Below are 22,485 nucleotides of genomic sequence, written 5' to 3'. Positions count from 1 at the left end.
GACATAAGCCCTGACTTCATTCCCACTTCTTTGGAAAGTCCCAGAGTGCTTAGGTCTGCCACAGAAAGAGATCTGCAAACAGGACTGTAACAAGGAGAAAGGGTAACACACAGGAGGAAGGAAGGAAATCAAAGATCTCCATAAAGAGGAAGATCAAATTTTATTTTACATTTGTCATAGTTTAAAACTATGGTAGAAACTCAGAAAAAAATCATCATCTTGCAATGAGCATTTTTGATCACTGATGGAACAGAACAGCATGAATACCCATTAATGCACATGACTTCCAAGGTATTTATCTAGCTTCGTTAGCTATGCTGCCTGGGATTTTTCTAAGAGTTGAAATGACAAAGAGAAAGCAAACATGCACTTGGGGAAATCCCATGAATGACCTTTGCTATGGAGTACAGTTCAAGTCAACCTTAAGTACACATGGCTGAGGAAGTTGGGTCTCTTTAGCTTGGAGGAGACTGAGAGGTGACCTGATTAACGTTTATAAACATGTGAAGGGTGAGTATCACGAGGATGGAGCGAGGGTCTCCTCAGTCATGTCCAATGATAGGACACAGGGTAATGGGTGCAAGCTAGACCGAGGGAGGTTCCTTGTAAATGTAGGAAAAAGCTTTTTCACTGTGAGAGTGGCAGAACACTGGAACAGGTTGCCCAGTGAGGTTGTGGAGTTCCCTTCTCTGGAAACATTCAAATCCCTCCTGGATGCGTTCCTGTGGGACCTCATAGGTGATCCTGCCCTGAGGGGGGCTGGACACAGTCATCTGTTATGGTCCCTTCCAACCCCTAACATTTCTGTGATTCTGTGTGATCACCATCTAAAATTGTTTGCTGGTGTCTAAAGTCCCACCTATCCGATATGCACCTTCAACTGGCACCTGTAGGCTACTTTCCACCAAAGGAAAGTGGAACAAGCTGAAAAATGAAGTATGATATAAAAGATTATGGGAAAGGGGATCTCTCAACTGACCTGCCAGAGGTGATATTAAAACAAAAATAGAAATAATCTAAGATGGACTGACTGCTTACAAGTTTACAGTCTGGCAAAATGCTGCTTCAAATCCTCACCTGCTGAACTGCACAAACCAGTGCAGGAACACGCACTGACCTAAGCATCTCTGGCAGGTACCGACATGAAACGGGCAATTTGAAACAAGCCCCTTCCCTGCACCCCTACAGCTGGCCCGAAACACTCCCTGATGTAGAAGTCACTCTGGAACTCAGAACTCTGTAACATGAAACCAACACTATCTCTAGATTCACCTCCACACCAAGATAAACCAAGATTTTAAAATTAATTAATTAATTAATTAATTACTGCTCCCCTCCCTGTCCTTTCCCTCAGGTGACAGGGGCGGGTACAGCTGCGCATCAAAATGGCGCCGGCAGAGCCCGCCTTCCCTCCGGCGGAACCGGGAGTGACGGAAGTGACGGCGACGGCAAAATGGCGGCGCCTGCCCTTCTGCGCGGGGGCTTGAAGCGGTTGTTCACGGGGATCTTTGGAAACGTATGGCCCTCTCCGCCGGCCCGAGCCCTCCGGGAGGGTGAGTCCGGGTGCTGCCTCGTGGCCTCGCCGCCGTCGGGTGTGTCGGTTGCCTTCCATGTATTTGCACTGTTTCGCTGAGGCTGAGTGAGTCTCATCCTGTCCTCCCTTCTCTTTTTCTTGCAGTCGTGGAGGTGACGGAAGGCAACACGACCACAGTAAGTCCCGGCACCCCTTCCCCTCAGTACCTGCCCCTGAGACGCTTCTCCCTTTTCCAAGCCTCGTGTGTCTCTGTCCCCCCACCCCAAAAAACAAAGGGCAAAAGGGTCTTTTTTGCTGCCTAAAAGACATCCAGGGTGTGGAGGCAAAAGCAAAGTCGGAGTGCGGTGTTTGTGTGAGTGGTGAGTTTGGCACCAAAGGTCAGAACAGTCTCCCTCTTGCTGGTGAGGGGTGGGTGGCTTCAGTCAGAGCCAAGCCTCTCACCGCACCCCTGATAAAAGGTGGAAGTCCTGACCAGAGGCATTTGGGACCCAAAACATCAGAGGCAGTTCCTTAGTCAGGTTTTTGTCAGAGTAGTGACACTTGGCGTGATTTTAGGTGTGGGAGGCACGAAGGAGGTTTGCCTGGTGGCTTTGTCACTTCACCCAGGGCCAGCAACACGATATGACATTGAAAGATGGCTCTGTACCAGCTGTGTACTATGCAGGTCACTTACCTTGGATGTGTTTTGGGTTTGTTAACTACTGTATGTGCCATAGTGACTGCAGGTGATACAAAAAGCTTGCATCTTGGAGCATATTTGCTAGGAAACAACTTTCAGTGAAAGGGGAATCATCAAAGAAAGGTGTTAAATACTGTAGGAAATCTGATCCTGAAAATAAAATCGAAGTTCTGAAATAACTAATAAAGAGTGTTTTCTGAGCTATGGTTTAATACAGGAAGGGAAAGACCAAATCAGTAGAATTAGAATTTTACTTAATTAACACAATCTGAGCTGTTGCATTCTATCAAGAGAATTGTCATTTTTTAAAAGAAGCACTGAAATTACTGAGAGGGGAAAGAAGACTGCATTTTTCTGCTCACGTTATATATATATACACCAGTAGTAACCTATGCCCTGGCTGGATCCAGGTAGCACAGATATTTTGAAAGATGGGAACATGATGAGTAGAGTGAAGCAGGGATTATTTGGAAATAGCTAGAAGACAGTGCTAACCTATATGTGCATAAATTATAAGGAGGAGACTGAATTTTTTTGCTTGCTAATGAAACAGACAAAGCCTGGTTGTTCATGCCCTTGAAAATTGGAGTTTCCGTCTTGTCGGTAGTTGACTTATATTTTAAATAAATAATACCAAATAGAACACAGAAGTCTGCAACACTAAGGCTGTCAACAAAACTAAGTATAAGGTGTGATGGAAAGTCTCCTTTTCAAGTGTCACACTACTAATCTTTGTATAAAGAGTTTGCAAGCATGCCCTGAAATTGTTATAAACAAAACAAGGAGGGGAGGAATGTGCACACCAACATATAGTGGGTTGCTCTACTTTGTGCTCAGTCAGTTTGAAAGAGGTGTAAATTATAATCATCGAGTTCCAGCACAATAACTGAGACTTGAAATACAAAAGGTATGCATTGCAGTAGCAGAGCCTAAAATAAACAAATAAATAAATAAAGCCACCACAAACCCACATCTTGTAACAGTTCTTTCTTGAATTTAATATTTGCTCAGAATTTTCCCTTATTTATAATCTAGCTAGACCCTGCATATTTTGGTCTCCAAGGTGCACCTCCAATTCTGTGACATTCTCTTATTCACAGAAAAAATTGTATTTTAAAGCTTCTGCCTTAAGGGCCACTGGAATTTCAAGGCATGGTGGTTCAACGGAGCACTGCAATAAATAGAATTCAGGCATCTATGAGAACTTCACAATAACTCTGAACTAGTTCACACTTAGTAGAACATATACAAGAATTCACTAAATGGTTCTTTTTGCCCCTTAAATTTGTTCTTTTCCTCAAAGTCTGTGTAAATCCATAGTGCTTTGTTTATCTATGTTTAAGCAAGTTGAATAATGCACATACTGTTGCCCTTACATCTGCACAATACTGGTCAGCATGTTGTAGACTTATGAAAAGTATTCATCAAGTCAAAGGTGCAGGTAGAGGTCCAAACTATGCCTGATCATTATAGCCTTTGAATTGTTTCCTAGATTGAAGGGAGAATTCTGGAGGATGCTCCAGCACCAACTCCTCCAAACCCCTCTGGCCAGTGTCCCATCTGTCGCTGGAACCTGAAGCATAAGTATGATTATGTGGTAAGTTTAATGAAGGAGAGTTCCTCTATTCTGATAGATAAATGCTGCTCTGAGATCTACATACTGCACAACCTACCTCTCCTGTCTTCTGCTGGGTGTTGTTAAGATAGTTAACTCCAGTTTTGCTTCTCTTGGATGCAACAAGACTTAATTGCTTGCCTTGGCTGATAGTGTTTCTAGGAAAAAGAAGGAACTCATATCAGATAGGAGGTTTAGAATTATGCACATGGCCATCTGATCCAAGAAAGCTGTATATCTCTTGTGCCCAGCTACCTTTCAGCACTGATAGTTCAGGAGAACCAAACTGGAATGCAAGATTTAATTGATTGATTCAGGCCTGTTGTGATTCCAGAGAAAAAGACCTGAATACATCAATTGTTTGTTTTCAAGCTCTACCATTTCTCATTAAGTCATTGTCCACTAAGGTAATAACTAGTTTATATAACTTCTAACACTTTGACTATGAAAAGAGCATGTCTTTACTACCAGACAGAAACAGAAAAACACAGAAACAGAAAAAAACAGGTTTCATTCAAGATTTTTGCAGAAAATGTTATCGAGAAATCTATTAATTAATGAGAAGATCACTAACACTAAATGTAGAAGATAGGAAGAAAGTAAGATGCCAACAAGTCAGGAACATGCTGTTACTAAGATAAATAAGAGTAAACTTACTCTAAGTTAATGTCAATAGGATTAGGTTGAGAACGATACAAATGCATCTGGAGGAAAATAAATCTTTGTGAGAAACAAATTCTGTTCATGAGAGTAGAAGGGTACTGAAAACCAACTTGGCTGCAGAATGAATAAGCTGCTTACATGCAGTCCTAGCACACACACACAAGAGAAAAATTATGGTTTAATATCTAGATAGTAATGGCAATCCTGCAAATGGAAAACAGCAAGGAAAAATAGGTACAGAAGCAACTTAAACACTGAATTAGTTACAGACCAGTAGGCCTGGATTGCACATAGCCCAATTATCATAAGAGCAAATACATTACTTCATTTGCCATATTTTTTAAAGGCTGAAAAACCATTCTAAGGAACTACCAAATGGCTTGAAAATAGCAAGTAAGATACTAAGTACTTGAGAGAAGAAAGAAAAGTAAGTGGATAATTAGCACTTGGGAAATCAAACAAAGCAAGTTCCAAGTAAAATGATATAAACTAGGAGTAAAAACAAATAACCACTTGGATAGGACTAATTATGACTCATGAATTATGAAGAACATGAGTACAGAAATAGTGCCAGACAAAATATGTGCAGTTACTCCAGGCAGGTGAAACAGAAGATGTGAGATGTAAATTAAATACCAATTTAGTGTCTTTCAAAGCCTGTGTTGCAGAAATTAGGTTGTCTAGAGTGTTGTCAGTGAGTGACTCAAGTTGGATGCAATATTAAGCAGTAAAATAAGTTTGGGACAGGTGGATATTTGTCATTCTCTGATCTAGTTTGTCAACAGTCTAGGAAAGCTCAAAATTCAATTAATTTGCAGATGATAATAAATTAGATAAATCAGATTAAATTACCATTAAGGTACAAAAAGCACTACAAAAGTAGATCCAGTTTGTCCTGTGTTGCCCGTGTTTGAATGCAGACGTTTCTTGCCTCTGTTTTCTTCATGGTCGCTGAATTATGTTGTGACCAAAACAGATCAGTTACTTCTACTGGAAAGTACTTTTTTAAGGCTAATATCATTTTATGTGATTTTAAATGTGAGGAGTCAGCATCATCATTAAAGAGTAGTTATACAAATTTCCAGTGAGCATTCATTAGCAGATTAACAACTCCAGAGAAACTGTGAACTGATGCTCAGAGGTGAAACATGCCTTGGGAATGGGTTAAATCTTGGAAATGTATGTAGAGTCTTTTTCTACTGCTGCCTCTGGTAGAAGACTGTTGCACATAGAGATAACAGTGCCACTGAGAACCAAAGAAGCAGTTTTAGGCAATGTGATGCTGTAGAGCCCTGAGTACCAGGATTAGGAGGCGGTTGTTGGTCCCAACAATGTAAAGCATGTGTCTTAAATGTGTTGGGAGAGTGAACCAGGGTTATGAATTTTCTTCCACACTTTGGTTTCATTTTTAGATCCTGATTTCTACTGTTAAGTATGGAGGCAAGAGAAAAACAAACGTGAGGAGAGATCATGCAGCCAGAATCTTGAGAATCATTGCTGAGATTGTTCCTAAGAAATCGTAGTCCTGAGAGACAAACTAGGAACTTATCCATCCTGGCTCTCATTCAGGTTTTGAATGCATATGCATCTGATGTATGTATATCCAGTACTGCTGCAGAACAGGGGAGAACCTGGATAAAAAGCTAAAGGGCAATGTGAGTTGGAATTTCAGAACTGTAGAAGGTTCTTACCTGTCCTTAGCAGTTTTCCTCTGTGTGGCTGATGAAAACTAGGAGAGAGTGCATTTCTGGAGTAGACCATCTCTTCTACTTGAGTAAGTCCCTTGTATGTTTAAATGCTTTGTACCAGCCATGGATTTTCAGGCTTTTAAATTAAAAAATTTCTGCACAAAAGTGCTCCAGCTGTTTTGTTTTGCTGCAGCAGTGATGAGCAGCAGAATGTTGGAATGCAATAAAATGCAGGCATTTAACTGTATGGGTTAATTAAACAGTGGTACAGTTTACTCACTGGTGGTTAATTGTCCTAAAAGTCTGTAAATTGAGAATAGCTATTTTTGTTAAAGATATAGCCTAGTTCATACAGCATAACCTCTAATCTGTACTTGGTAAGAGATCAGAATAGATGGATCACAGTGGTTCTTTTGAGATTGATAAACTGAGATCAGTCAGTTGCACAGAAGGGAAAGTGTGAGCTTTTTTGCTTGGGATGCTTGTAATTGGACTGAATGAGGCACTATGAAAAGGGAAGTGTTGAATTAGCCCCTGAGGGAGCTGAGTAATACGACCTCATAGGACTTTCCTTTTGTCATGTGCAACTAGCACAGCCTAAAGTAGTGGCATAATGAGTTACTTTGGCTGTCAGAGAACTGGGGGACCAATGTCTCCAAGTTATTAATCAACTGAGCAGGCATTGTGCACAATAGCAGGTCATGATTCCAACCTGCCTCAGCTGTAGTGTAGAGGGCTGCAGTTGTCTTTGCCAGTTCAGACCTTTGTCTCTGCTGAGGCCCGGGATAACAGAGCTCAAGGTATAAATTCCCACAGTTTGTGGTTTGTGTGTGTCTGCCCATGGGAACTGATACCTCAGTTGTGTTTTTTTCATGTTCTTTGGAGATTAAAAATTTTTGCAGTCATTGTTAGGATGCAACTGTATTGAAACCTGGAATTCTGTAACAAAATGCCTGTAGAATGGTGTACAGCTCACTGGAGTAAGGCAGAAAGGAAAAACTAAACTCCTACATAACTGGAAATAAGGACTGGCAGACATGTCAGATACAACCCAGTAGTATTTTGGCTACACAGACAAAACTCTTCTTGCAGTAAATGAAGATTTCAACGAATCGTGCGTACACAGTCAAAGATCCTGCCTTTCAAAGTGTCTGCAGATATTAAATTCATAGATGCCTCTGCGTTTTGGTTGCCATCCATTCACAAGAACATGCTGTACATAGTATTTCATTTAGCAAGTTTATCCGGCCCTCTTAGAGGTGGAGGCTAAACTTGTTTTTTGTTTTCCCCCTTATCCACTTCAAACATCATTAGTCTGAGTAGGCAGTAAATATGTCATCTTGCTTTGGCAGCAATTAGGGGAAACCAAACTGTGAGCTTTGCCTATTAGCCCCAGATTAATTCAATCCAAGTTGTTTTCATCAAATGCTGCAGATTACTGGGGTGGGAATCTGGGTCCAGCCTCATGGGAGCTGTCCAGTGATTAAAGCAAATCCGTGGTTACAGGCTTGGCTGTTCACTAGCACAAAATGTGAATTTCATGGAACATGACGGCACCATGAGAACTTGCCAGATGTTGGGTTTTTTTTCTTTGACCACTCCATGTACTGCTTCACTTCCCTCCACAGCTGCCCCATAAAGTTGGCTGTACCTGTCTGCTTTCTCCCTGTGGTAAGACACATCTGTTCAAGTACTGTGGGAGAGGCACCTGGCCTGTTAACTGTGGAGATCTTCAGAAATGGACAAACCTCCTGTCGAGTGTGCAGCATTTTAAGCCAAACAGCGTAATTTGGAGCTGCAGCAGCTGGGACAGAGATGATTTCAGTCAAAAAATGACTGCCACACAAGGGCGTTGGTCAGTTGGTTACACTGTTGGTCAGATGATAACAGAGAACGGATTTTCCTGATTTATTTTCCACAGGAGAAAAAGAAAGACTGTCTCCCTTTGCTTCCCACCTTCCCCCTTTGCATGGAAACACTTGATAACAACCCCATGACTCCACCAGGCGTGGTAGTAATGAGAAATCACTTGGACCACACACACCCTTCACAAGAGCGTGTGGCCTACTTAGGCTTTCACGGCTGCAAAGACTGAAACAGCCTCAAGCTTGCCATCAGCTCCCTTTTTCCTCTTCACCACAGAGTAATGCAGCAGGCTAGCAGAAAAGTCTAGAAAGTTCTTCTCTTTCTAGGTACATTGAGTTGGATGGCCCCTTTTTCACTTGAGGAAGTGATATGCTTGTGTTACATGGCAAATTGAGCTCTTGGTGATTTTCAGAACTGGGTGACCAAAAAAGAGGAATAAAGGGGATGGTGTCTTGTTCTGGTTTCCCCAGTCCAGTCCAGTGTATTTCAAGAGTGGCTGAAAGCAGTGCCCTTGCACTCTGGCTGGCCTCCATTCAGTTTCCACCAGCACAGCTGGTACCAACTGGTCTCCTGGTTACTGTTCTTATTGGCAAGACCATGCATTAGCTGGACTGAGGACACTTCACTTCCTTTTTAACCATAGATGGCCTCCTAGGAGCTTTCTGATAATTGCTCAGATATGCTTTTCTTGCTTTTGGACAACATCATTTTGTATGGTGGTTGGTAAGTCATTTTGTATGAGTGAGAAATTGCCTAACGTGCCATGTTTTCAAAGGATCTGGATCTGAAAATCAGTCTGAACACATTCATTGTAGATAAGTGGAGGTAGAAAGGAAGCCAGATAAAGGAAGAGGGAAATTGTGTGTTCTGATGATATTAATGAGGGTAGGATTGAAAGCGAGGGAGGGGAAGAACAAAAATAAACTACAAAACTAAAAGCAAACAAAAAAACCTCTAAATTTTGACTGCAGCACTTGTGTGGCTGCATCTGTCAGAATCGGTCATTCTCACAAAGCCATACTGAATTCCAGCAGCCCCCTTCGGAGCTGGTGTTGTGCAGCAGGGGTGGATGTGTAATTCCTAGATAGCTAAGTTTTCTGAATATTCATTTCATATCCACATGTGATTGTTTGCTTTTGCAAGGGCAGTAAATGAAACTAGAAATGCTCCAGGGAGCTCTTTGTAAAAGGGCAAAGATGAGGGGGTGGGAGCAGGTCTGGGAATCTCTGAACAATGAGCAGAGTCAGGGTCACCCAAAGTGAAAAGCAGAAAGTACTCTTTGTTCTTGCCTCTTGCCCTAGACAAGGAGGGGTGTAAAGTTCTGATGTACCTGGTCTGAGTTCCTGTTCTGTCAGGGTGCTTGCTGGCCAGTCCCAGCCTGCAGGCAGCCTCTGCATGGTCCAGCTACCTCAACTATGAGCATGTTCGCAGCAGTGATGGCGAAGTAAACTCTCACCCAGCCACAAGTCTATCAACAGATGGGGAATATACAAGCACAGAGTCTCCAGAGACCCTTTGGGCCAATTTATGCTGATGTCAGCATCTCAAGGGGACGTGCCCATATTGGTCTGAGGGGTGTGTTTGCAGTGGTGTGTGTATGTGGAGCATGTATCTAAATATGTTGTACAGTTAATGGGATACTTGGACAGCTGTTGCTGCTGTTTGCCGTCCCAGCTCTGTAATACTATCTGATCCTAGAGATCCCTTTAATTTTCTTTTTATTAAGAGTGCTTTATATTTCTAGAGCTCTGAATTGGAAAGGTAAACAGCAGTTCAATTTAAATGATTCCTGAATCACAGACAAACCTTTGGCATAATTGGAGTGCTCATTCCAACCAGCATGGCTGTAACATCCCCATCTCATACACACACAGTCAAAGGACTAAAGGCAGCAATTTATCCTATTGGATCTTTCTCATCAGCACAGGTTCTTTCCTACAGAAAGCTTCTTCGTGCAAGATCTTGGACCATTTCTCTGCACTCCACCCCTCCAGAGAGACATGAGGGAAGTTCACCATGGGAAACTGGATAAAAGTCTGAAAGTAGATAGCAGAGAACAATCCTGCTCTGAGGGAACAAGGAGGAGGCCAGAGGTGATCTAACATATCTGTGACCTTTAGGATAGCAGCTGTGGTGGCATTTTAAGTTGTGTAAACACTATCCATCTGTAGGTCTTGTGTAACTGTGCCTGAGTACCTAGGACACATTATCTTCGTTAGAATCTTGGAGCAAGTGACAGTGAAGTAGCAAGGATTGCAGCTGACATCATGTGTTTACACTGCTGAAGTCAGGGGAAGACTCAGACCATCTGAGTGACCTTACTGAGCTAAGCTAGCAAACAGAATGACAGCAAGCAAAGACCACTTGTTGTCAAGCTGCAGCCAAAATGCCTAGGAGGGAATCATTGTTTTGTTTTGAGTTCTGTACACAGCAAGCAGGCCAGCACAACACCTCAGAATCCCAGCAGTTAAAGTAGCTGTAGCACTGATCGTTTTGCCCCTCTCTTGCTCTCTCAGGATGTTTTGCTGCTGAGCCAGTTCATTCGTTCTGATGGAGGGATGCTGCCACGAAGGATCACAGGCCTTTGTTTGGAGGAGCACAAGAAGATTGCTGTCTGTGTGCAGATGGCTCACCGTGCAGGTACCTCCTCCTGGAATAACCTCTTACTGTGGGGTACCCATAGAGCCTCCTGAGAGGGGTCTCCCACCCAGTTACTATAGTTCAGTGAGATGTCGTTGTCCAGCCACACAGCAAAATCATTCTGGTCCCAGTACTGGGACAGGATGATAGACCAGAGACTACTTGTTCTGGTTTTTATGTGTCTTGGCTTCCTGCCTTGGCAGCATACATTTATTCCTGCAGAAATATCTGGGAAGTTGCTCAGTCTCTAGTAACTAATAATTAAATACCAGCTTCTGAAATTACTTGATTTAGCATAAGCTGGACCTACCCTGTTAATAATGTGCACCTGTCTGTTGTCTGGCAGGTGAAGACTTTTTAGTTTTACCCTGGTAGTAGGACCCAGGTTGACACAGTTGGAACATTGTGCTGTTCTTCATGCCTGATACCTGTGTTGTAGCCAAGTTAAATGGATTGAGTTTTGACAGGGCACTGGTGTCCAATCAGAAAACAACTCCAGGGTGAAAATCTGACTATGTCCTCTCAAAAAGCCTCTTTGATGAGCCCAAGTGGCTGTGTTTTTGGTGTGTATTTGCACTCTACACCCAGCAGAACCTCCTAGCTTCTCTTTGGGGTGCAGGTTCAGCAGTAACTAAAGATAAAATACACTTTCTGCTGCACTTGAGTTTTCACTGTGCTTCCCCTGTGTTGCATGGCTTACGAGGTGTAATGCAACTTCTGGATACTACAGAAGTTGGGAGGCACTGAAAAATATTCTCATACCTTTCGTTTTCTGTTTCAGGTTTGTTGCCAGACCACAGGCCTCCACTTCCTGAAGGGCATATTTCCAAGAAACCCAAGCTCAACAGGTGAATAGTCTTTCCACATCTCTTTTCTTTGTCAGGAATAGATTGGAAGAGGAAAAGCAGTTCTTTTATAACTGGGTAAAACATTCCTCAGGCAACAGGGTTTGTAAAGCGTACTCAGCATTTCAGAGGAGGAAGGTGTGTCACAGTATTCTCTTGTTAATCTTTTAAGGACAAACCACATCTAATTCAAACCATTTATCCACACAGGATTAAAACTGCCACAGGTTAGTCTGCTCTCCCTTCCTCAGCCACACTTGCCTTCTCATCACTAACACTCAGTAGGGCATTCACAGGAGGATGCTGCAGAGATGGAGTCACAGCTTCAGAGTAGCTGAGGTTGGAAGGGGCCTCTGGAGATCATCTAGTCCCAGCATCCTGCTCAAGAAGGGTCCCTGGAGCAGGTTACCCAGGACTATGCCCAGTTAGGTTTTGAGTATCTTCAAAGTGTGGATCCCTCACACTTTCTCTGGGAAGCTTGTTCCAGAGAACCATCCTCGTAGTGAGACAGTGGGTTTCTTACGCTGAGATAGAGTTTCTTGAGTTTCATTTTGTGCCCATTGCCTTTTTTCCTGTCACTGGGCACCACTGGGAAGGCCCTGGCTCTGTCTTCCTTACACTCTCCTTTCAGGTATTTATAAGCATGGGTAAGATCCCTCTGAGCCTCCTTTTCTCCAGGCTGATCAGTCCCTTGTCTCTCAGTCATCAGTGCCTGGTCCTCAAGAGCAGGAGGGTACCCAGGGAGGGGTTCCAGCAGTGAGTGGGGGGGCTGAGCAGCCACCAAGAACCTATCACAGGTTCCTGTTCCACTCTGCTCCATCCCTCCCTGCCCTTCCTGTGCAACAGGGTCTCTTCCCTCTCCCCAGCCTGGATGGCCCCTGGCCTTTGGTGGGCAAAGGGAAAGGCTGCCTCCTGCACTGTGCTGGGCCCTCAGAGGTGCTAATCCTCTGTTTATGACCTCACACTCTGTTTCCATGGGGATGTCAGAGCAGTTTATGAACTTCGCATTAGCAAGCCATGGGGTTACCAGAGGCCATGGGGCTGTTGCTGGGAGAACTTAGGCTGCAGGGCTGGGGGCAGCCAGAGACTCCTGCAGTTCAGGTCTGACCCTGTAGTGGAGATTTGAGGTAACTTTTTGGAAGTGTCCCTTGTATATTAGCAGGCTGTGCACTGGGTAGCAGTGAGGCTCAAATTAAAAGAATCTACAATGATGCAGCCCTGTAGCCATCAGATACTTCACCTCTGAAAACTTCTTTTTTCCTGAGATTCTTTAGTAGTTGTGTCTATCTAGCAGCTGTGGGGTGGAGCACATTATCTAGTTAGCATTCACATAGCAGCCCTGCATAGCAGGTTGAGACAGGAAGTGGTAAATCCTGTATCTTGCTGGAATCACACCAGAACTCCAGATCTGATGCCCTGACTCTTGTAAATTGTTCCATAGAAATGTAGTGAGAACAAAGAACAGACACCTCTGGGTATGTTCTCTATGCAATTAGGTGCTACAACTCTAAAATTAAGATACTTAAGTTGGAGATTAGTATCCAGGCCCTCCCTATTGTATAGCAAGTCCCTCCCTACACCACCCTTGTTGTTCTCCTCCCAGCAAGGGAATGTAGCAAGGAGGGTGGAAGCAGAGTTGGTAAAAGAGATCAGAACTGCTGCTGAGGAGATGCAACAGCACTGAAAAACTCAGGCTTCGAGTCTTGGGTGGGAGCAAGAGAATAGGTTCAAGAAATCAGATTAAGAGTTTTTTGATGGTGGGGCTGGAACTAAACAAAAGAGTTCCAGAGCCAGGATGATGTGCATAGGTACTTCAGGAGTGCTTTCCTGGTCACTCATGATACTGTCGTCCTAGCCTGATGGAAAGGGAAAGCTCTGTGTTGGGGAGCCTTGTGGAATCTTGGCCACTGCAGTTCTGTGAGAGTTTTGACTTTCATACCCTCACCTGTGCTTCCCACATTGCTCTGTGAAACAGTAGCTGGCACCACATAAGGCAGGAGATATAAATTGCTTCTTCTAGCCTGAGGGATACCCACGTGCTGAAGACATTCAACTAGTACTTATTTTGAGAATGAAGCCAGAGCTCTTATTAAAAGTTTCCCACATAAGCGACTTGTCCAAGCTTACCTTGTCTTTGCCTCCATACTTGTTTCTAAAGTTTTATGTAAGTCTGTAGTAATTTGGGAAGCACTCAGCCAGGGGTGGTGCTGCCAAATGCAAGGGAGCTGGCCAGGGAGAGCAGAGGCAGAACTGGGCTGGGACTTTTGAGTGGAACAAGCTGCCTTGTGAGTGCCATGAGAACGTGACCAGGTCAGCCTGTAATCCTGTCTGGTGTAATATCAGGGCTGCACACGTAACTTAGCCTGTCCCTTCACTCCCTTTGTGTCTCCTGGGTTTTTAAGTGTCAGTCCATGAAGGGGTGAACAAGATGTACAGTGAACATATCGTAGCAGGCAGTGCACTGCACAGTTCAGTGATGACTTTTCCAAATCCTTGAGCCTCATCTCTTCTTGAGCTCACTGTATTGGCTGCTCTAGTCATGTTCACCTCTGGTTAAATGAGAGGTAACTGTGCCTTTTTGCACTGCCACTATAGCACTGGGAATGCCAATTGGGGAGAAACTGGGGTGCCCCATAATTTCCTTGGACCCCTTGTTAAAGCCCTTCCGAGAGAGGAAAACAAGTAATGTACATTCCTTAACATGAGTTTAACCACCCCTTGTGCTCTCCAGCTCTGCCTGCAGTGATGGCTTTTTCCATGCTCCACCAGTGGGGGTCTACTCTGATTGTGGTGTCCATCTCCTCTACAATCACTCGAAGCAGACACACTTTAGGAGCAGATTGAAGTGACAGTGTTGTAGATGCTAGAGCTATTGAATTGACACTATCTGCTTGAGGGACCTTTGATCTGATCTGGGAAGGAGCCAGGAATCCATGCCCAGAAGCTTGCCCATTTCTGTCCACTGATGCTTGCAAAGGAGAAAGATGTGTCACTTGGCTCTGCAGCAGTCTGGTCCTCCTTGGTCAAGAAAAGTCATGTGGAAACAGGAAACAAGCCAGCAAACAGAGATGGACACAAACTTGTATCAAGGCTGCAAACTGAGATGGAAAGTTCCCACAGGTGGGCTAGTAGTACCCAGTATATTTGGAATGTAGTCCATTCCCAGTCTCATGTCCTCTGTTCCTCCTGTCTCTCAATCTCACTCATCTGCACTTTTGTGCCATCAGGAGCTTGCACTGCACATGGAAGAAAGCTTTGTGTACAGAAGACACTGTTCCTGCTATACTGTTCTAAAATAGGAAGGTGAAAAGAATACACAGAGCACCACAGAGGCTTATAGTCTGTCTCAAGACTGTGACAAGCTTTGCCCTGCTGAAGGACAGCATTTATTTCAGTCTTGTCTGTATTTGTGTGCTCACCTCTTCTACTCTGAAATTCCTCTCACTGTCCCCCATAAACCATCTGTTGTCTTAACTCTTCACTCTGAATGGAGAAATCTTTCACTCTTAGAGGAGGGACTTCTCAGAAATCACTGTCTACTCCAGATGTTACCCCACACAGTTCTATGAGAATTCCTGCTTTCTGGGGACAGAAAATCTTGCACAGGGGTGAAGAATGTTTTGGTGATGGTAGAGCTCTTGACATCAGTTGCTAGGGTGACAGGCCAAGATGAAAGCCTAAGATAACTTTAGGGACTCATTCCACTTTCACCACCTGAAACTGAAGGAGAGTCACTGGGAGGAGTGTAACTTGAAGTGGGAGTCAGAGCCCAGCACCTCTACCATAATGTGACCTGAATATTCACTTATTGCAGGTAGATTGTGGATGCTTAGCAGACACAGAGCAGCACCCCTTGCCTGTCTGAAATCTGATTCATTTATTTCATTGATAAAATTCTTACGTCATTTGGATGAGCAATCCTTTTCATTCCTCTCCAGTCTTGCAAAGTTCTGGTTGATGCTCCATTTAGCTAGGTTTTTTCCAAGATTGTGTCAGTATTTTTGAGAGCAGCTTCATCTGCTGCCAAAAGAGGGACAAACCAGCCTGATGAAAAACTGCTTTGTCTCTGCTCCTTGCCCAGGGGATAATAGATGGGACAGCCTCATAGGCGAAGATCTATGGCTCCTGGGCAGAGGTGCTAAGGAAGTACATAAAGAAGGACTGAATCTCTGTTTTTGAGAGTACCAGAAAAGCTGCTACTCAGCTCTTCAGTGGCTGCCCTTGTGGCATTTCTGGACAGAATGTTTGGCCCATGTCAGGATCACCCTGTTTAAAGTGATCCAGCTTCAAATACAGTGTCTGGCATGCACTAGCTATCACCTATCTGAGATTAAAATGTAACATGCCACCATATGGAACTATCAGCAAACTCTCTTGTTTTAACAAGGGTCAGGGGTGTTGCCCTGCTGTTGATCTAGTGATGGGAAGTGTGGATTTATCACCCAGAACCCCTCTGCCTTCTCTGTTCCTCCAAAAGGTGCTCTTTGGGTGCTTTCACAATGATGTTTATAAAAAAAAAAAAACAAAACAGAATCCTTGCTCTGGTTTCTGAAGTAGTTTTATTGTGTTTCCATTGTATGAACTTTGGACATTTCTGCATGCCCCAGATTACTCTGCAGAGATAAGAATATCCCTGCTTTGCAGTGGGTCACTTGACAGCTGGGCTCCCCCTGTACACCTCACCTCCTGATCCTATTTCCACTACTGGAATGCAAGAGGAAGAGCAGAATGCTTTGGGAAGAAGTGGCCTCCAGCTCCTGCCTTGTTCTTGGTCATCCAGCTGTCTAGCACAGTAAGGGATCACCCATCCAGGATGTAAAGTAGCAGAGAGGAGGTGACTGGAACTGCAGAAGAAGGAATTACATGAAAGTGAAATCCTTGTTTGAGCCAAGCTCTGTCCTAGGGGTGGTAGGAGATGTGTGAGAACACCTCGTGGTCAGAATTCAACTGAGGACCACTCCACAGCTTTCTCTTCTACCCCTTGCATTTGGGACACTCTTCAGTTGAGGCTTGCCATAGTATTTCTCATTTCTGGAACTTCAGTTCTTTGTTGTTTTGCTTTCTGCCTGGCTTGTTTTTTGACAGCAATAGCTCATTAATGTTATCACTGAACTACTTGGACACTTTGGACACTTCTGCGGAACATGGCCATTGGAGTACCCACATCATCCACAAACTCGAGCCTATCATCCTACTTCTCACTTCTGCATCATTTGTCTGCAAAACTTCAAATATGGAAAACCCATGAAGTTTACCCCCATCAATGCAGAATTACTTCCTACAGTTCATTTTCTCATGTTTGGCCCAGGCTGGGGCTTTCACTGTTTCCAAGGAATGATTCCACAAGCAAATGTGTCTTGCAGCCAAGGGCTGTTCCCTCATCTTCAGCCTGAATTCTCTCTTTCGTAACTTCCTGCTGTTATTTCTGCTTCCATTTGTGTTTCAGCCTGGCATGTTCCAGTGAAATGCTGCAGAAACAAGATATTTTCACTAGCCCATGAGGCTGAGGAAGTTCTTGGGGATTTCACCAGCACTGTGCAGAGTAATGGACTGTTTTCGTATTCCAAAATCATGTGTGTAAGGCCACCATACACCAGAACCATTTGGGAAATGGTCAAGCACAGCTGCAGGTCAGACTTCTTTCCTTGCTTTCAGGAATGGAAACTTGAATAGCTCAGCAGTTTTCTTTCCAGCATGGAAGTTGTCACATGGATAGTGTGGACTAATGCTCTATCCAGAACAGTCCTGAATTCAGGTCAGCACCTAGATGGTCTCTTAATGTAAATATAGCACTCATTTTCTTCTGGCTAGTCCAAAACACTTGTTAAAGCACAACACTGAAGTTCTTCCCTTTCCAAAAGGACTAAGGGATGTCACAGGTTCCCCAGGTCAGAGGCTCCTACAGGAAGAACAGAACTTGGCACAGATAATCTCCAAGTCAAACCCTCTTCCATCACCCGAACTGAAGAAATTGTTATGTGTTAGGAAGGAGGCAGGTTCCATATGAACTCCTCATGAATTACAAAGTTCTCAGGCTCTGTGGACACCTCTCATCCCTGGGAGCAGAATCTGGTTTCACTGCTATCAGCATTTTACTCCAGCAGCATGTGGTTTCTCTCATGTGCATGGAAACTCTGCTATGCATAGCATGTGAATTCAAAAGCAAAGAGCCAGAGCGGCTGCAGGTGAGCAAAGCCAAGAGGTGTCGTGGGAAGGGATGTGGCAGGGAGGAGGCAGTCTTGCCAGCACTTTGATCGAGTGCTTCCTGCAGTCTGTAGCCCTCTGCCTTCTGCTCTTAATCCAAACAAAAGCCAGATTGAAAAAGTTCAGTGAGGGTTCAGAAGTTCAGCCTTGAACAGCACCAATGTGGTCTTTGCTTGGGCTGTGTTCAGGACTGCAGTTGCCCCATGGGTAGGTCATTGCCCTTCCCCAGCACATGGAACCCCTGTGCCTATTCCTAGGTGTTAAGCAGCAACCCCTGAGTGGGAAGGCTTTGAGGTCCTCCTGCTCACTGAACAAAATCCATGAAAACAGACTTCCACGTGCCACAGAGAGGTGGTTACAATGACTGCAGGTGATTAACCACACTCGTTTCCATCCTGTTTATATCTTGCCTTTTCCCATCAGAAAAATCCCACCAGGATTCCCATCACGTTTTGTCCAATTTGTGCAGCTGGAGTCTGGAGATTCTGGTTGTTGCCCAGGATTCTGCGGTACTCAAGGGGGCAAGTAGAGCCCTTAAGTGGGTTGCCCATCCCTGAGATTGGGAGTTCCCCGTTTGTCCAGAGTGAGAGCTCTGCACACTGTGATAACAGGTTAGGAGAATGCAGACCAGCTGCATTTGACATCATCACATGGAGGCTCTGTCCTGACAGCCCTCGGCTGGTTGAGAAAATTCAGACCATCTGCCAGTGTGTGTAGGTTATTGTAATAACTCCCCAAGACAAACCGTGTGAGGGGATACAATGGGTAGTTGGGTGACTTAGCTAGAAAAGGGGGTATGCTTTTCAGAGTTTGCAGAAAAGTCCTGTGTGCTGGGCTTTGAAGCTCTCATATGTGAGTTTTGTGGATTGTTTTCACTCCCAGGAAAAAAAAAAAAAAAAAACTGCCTGTGAAACAGTAGGAACTGGGGTTAGTCAAAGAGGAAAAGGAACTTTGTAGACTGACTGCTCCCAGGCATCAGGCTTTTGCCACTGCTGAATCAAGGTAAAAAAATAAAATAAATAAATAAAAGGAGGCAGCAAACAAAATAGGACAAGTTTGAGTTAGGGACAAAGCAAGTATTAAAAGCGCTAAAAGCAAATGTGCTCCAGGAAGGGAAAGCGTCCAAATGTCTGTTTCAGCTAACAATGAAAAGCCCCAGCCTGCAGTCCCCAAAGGAAGCCAAAAGCCTGGACCAGAGGGCTGGATTAGACCTGCTCAAAAGAGAAATAACAAAAGCTTTAAAATCAGGCCATTACTAAATCCTCCTTCCTATGCAGAATTGGGGTGTGCACTTCCAGCCCCCACACAGAAAAAGAGGGATTTCTTAAAAAGCCACTGTCTGTCTAAACCTGCACACAGCATTGATGTGTATCTCACATTCACACATTCACTTCTCTTCCAGTGAGATCATTTATTATCACGGGAGCACTTTCCCGTAAGCATGTAGACACGTGACCAGAACCACTCTTGGCACACTGATGCATGAAAACAATTTGGGATTTTTTTCCCCTCCGTTAAGTGCAGTCTTGCAGTATCAAAACTCACACTACAGACCTCCGCATGCAGCGGAAGGGAATGTGAAAAGAAGGACCTAGTTCCATGCACCCCTAAAATACCCCTACAGCTTCTCCCAAAGGATCTGCCTTGCCGTGGTTCTTTGCCAGATTCCACACTGGGAACCTGTGTTTGGACACTCTGAACTCCTCTTGCATGTGAAATCAGAGTCTCTCCTGCTTCCTGTCCTGATGCTGTTATGTAAGGGATTCCACTTGTGCACTAGCATAACATTAAAGGTCAAAAGGGACTAATTTAATGCACACATAGGAGAACAAGTGGCTCGATGCTGTCTCTCAAATTCCTTCTGCTGTTGCTTCTAGGTGTTTTAACTATTATGAACTCCTTAAAGCAAAAGCAAAGCATTCCAGAAGTGGCTTTGTTTCAGTCACAGGAGCCTCCAAATGTGATTAATTTTTCAATTTGTGCTGTTCAATATTGCTGAGGAAGAAAAGTGCTTAGAAAATGAGCTGTTGTTACACAGTCTGTAGCTGCCCAGCATAGGAAGCTTTCTTTGTAGTTCTCAGGAATGTGCCAGATGCGTTCAACATACGCATTACATGGTCTCTGTCCAAAGTTCTTAATATCTTAAATTTGCAGGATGCAAATAAAAGGTAACAAAGCTGTTTGGGGAGAGGATGACTGATTGAGGTTACATTAAGACCATGGGATTACTCAACAGAGGCATGCAAACATCGCTGGACAAAGTTTATCAGTCTGTTCCAAATTCTAATTTGTTGGAGCATTGTTTGTGAAGATTATGCTAGGGTTTCACTTTGGATCTGTATTGTCTGAAAAGACTCTTCTTTCTCTAAGGGCCTCTATTCCCTTCGCTACTGGTAGCAAAAGATTTAAAGCCTAACAAAACTCCAGGCCACCCAGCCACAGGGTAGGATTTCCAGTAACTGATTCTGGATCTGAAATCCCTCGCCTGTCTGCAAAGCCAAGTTTAAAACTTCAAATGGTAAAAAGCAGAGGGTATTTGCCAGACTTTGCCTTTCACAGAGATTTGTAGTTGTGATTATAATTCCATTCTAGTACTTCTTATATTGTAGGTTTTGACTTCTGCACTGGTGAGCTACAAGAGTATTGTATAGAGAATATTAAAGCAAATTTGGACATATGAAACTACAAGACTAGGCCATAAACCCATCATCTCATGCAGAAAAAATAACCAATCATCCTCTGAAAGTAAACAAAACCTTTTTTAGAGACTGTGTCTCACTGAGAAATTTTGTAATCAGCTTTCCTTACTGACAGCTGTTGAAATAACACCTCCCATAGAGACTGGATGCTCCTGGCACTCCAGGTTTGCTACAGGTGGACAACTTGCCAGCAGCGTGTAGATTACACCTGATTTGTTTTGTGAGACTGGAAGTCAAGCAGGTGCCAGTGGATTTGGTACAGAGGTACAGCTTAGAAAGTTCCAAACCAAACAAAAATTCCTTTCTAGTGATTCCCTCTGAAATAAGGGAGCTCTGCTTACAGTTATTCCCATTATGAAGAGATGTGTGGGAAGGCAAAGGCTGTAGTGCCTGCTTCTGCTTCAGTCAAAACTTTTTATCAGTAATCAGTCTCAAACTGAAATGCATTTGTGTTGTTTTGGCAGGTATCTGACTCGCTGGTCCATCAAATCTGCAAAGCCCATCTGGAAGAGAGGCCCGAAGTGGTGCAAAAAGACCATGCCAGTCGGACACCCTATACTGCAGGATAATGTCAAATATACACACAAGCCTCTCTATTTAAACCACTAGTGGCCTGATTTGGCACAGTCAGTAAGCACAGCTTTTTTACACTGTTCTGCTTCTTTTGCAAGTTTGTCAGTGTCTAAAATTTTCTTATTCCAAAACCATCATCAGTACTGTCAGTACTGTCTCCTGTGAATGAGCTGCTGTCTGCTGCTCTAGAACGTAATGTTGAGCAAAGCAAAGTTCCATGTGCAGAATGATTTGGAGAAAGCATGGGGCAAAGAGTTTTACCTCAAACCCAGGAATTATCTGAAGGTTTTTTGCCTCATTGTGGTCCAGGACTGGGTTTTGAAAAAGCGGTTTTCCTTCTTTTTCCAGCAATGAATGGTGCTTCATTGTTAAGATGTGTTCCAACTCAGATTTTCCTCATTTCAGCTTTTGTACCCATGACACTGACGGAAGAAAAAGTCTCCTGCAACACTACGTTTCTGTGGCAGTAATATAAATTATTAATTATTACTGTAATTAAATATTTTTTCACAACCTGTACTATCCATCCTTAGCAGCATAACAACTGTGGCAGTGGCAGACAGGCACATGTGCATCTTACATGTGCCCCAGGATTCCTTGCTTGTGCTTCACTCCTGGATCTAGCAAATACAGAATGCTGATATCCTTGATGACTTGGCCTGGGTTTTTTCCCCTTGGAATTACATTTTCTACAAGTCTTCTCTGTCAGTGATACGGCAGCTTCCTGGGATAATTTGGGGCTGATAGGTATGCATAATTTTCCATCCTGTAATTAAAAGGTGGCAACATTTCTCTCACATGTACAGTACATGTATGCCTTCCACCTACTGACCGCTGTTGTATGAGGAGTGCTCCTTATGGGCCTGTGACAGGCTCATTGTATTTATCTGGGTCATTATTGCTTTACCTCCATTTCTGTGACATTTATCTGGGGGCTACAAATCAACACAGCTTTTTTATGGACTGCTATCCCATTTAACCTTATACTGCTTTCATCAGAATCATCTATTAATAGTTGTTGGTGTGGACAGGGACAAAGAGTAAGCATAAACACATATTTTTAAAAAGAAATAGAATTAGATTGCAATGGTTCTTTTTAGCCTTACCTTGTGAAATAGAAGCTCTACATTAAGCCCCTTGAGCTGCCCAAGATCTTCCTGCTTTGGGAGACAAAGCCTAGACTTTTTTCACTATATTGAGATAAAATCTCTGGGTGACCATCTCTGTTTTATGAAACTTTGAAAACTGCAGCCCTTCAGAACAGAAAATGTATTTCATCTCCTACATACATAATTTACGATGTCTTCTAGCCCAGGTAGCTCTTCTCAGTGAGCTTTACTAATGGAAAAGTTACTGGATTACACCATTGCCTTGAAATAAACCCCAATCAGCACATTTTGCAGAAGACCAGGTGATGCCTACAGTTAATCTTTTTCTACAGTTTAGTTCCATGAGCTGGAAAAATCACTCTAATTTTGG

The 22,485-nt window shown here is 43.6% G+C and overlaps 1 protein-coding gene across 2 annotated transcripts; it reads left to right on the top strand.

The window, feature by feature from the left end:
* The first annotated feature begins 1,396 nt into the window (after positions 1-1,396).
* MRPS18A (mitochondrial ribosomal protein S18A) lies at positions 1,397-21,656 on the top strand. Of its 2 annotated transcripts, XM_071739277.1 has the most exons (7): positions 1,397-1,553; positions 1,679-1,710; positions 3,706-3,810; positions 10,562-10,685; positions 11,467-11,533; positions 20,898-21,063; positions 21,355-21,656. In XM_071739277.1, the coding sequence occupies exons 1-6, from the start codon at positions 1,454-1,456 to the stop codon at positions 21,040-21,042; spliced, it is 573 nt and encodes a 190-aa protein (XP_071595378.1). In that variant the 5' UTR covers positions 1,397-1,453; the 3' UTR covers positions 21,043-21,063; positions 21,355-21,656. The 2 variants fall into 2 exon arrangements, with proteins under 2 accessions (XP_071595378.1, XP_071595377.1); XM_071739276.1 differs by having other exon boundaries at positions 20,898-21,656.
* The last annotated feature ends 829 nt before the right edge of the window (positions 21,657-22,485 follow it).

Source organism: Heliangelus exortis, chromosome 3 (assembly GCF_036169615.1).
Source record: "Heliangelus exortis chromosome 3, bHelExo1.hap1, whole genome shotgun sequence".
NCBI lineage: Eukaryota > Metazoa > Chordata > Aves > Apodiformes > Trochilidae > Heliangelus > Heliangelus exortis.
Note: the sequence above shows the minus strand (reverse complement) of the source record. Positions and strands in the feature narration are given on the sequence as shown.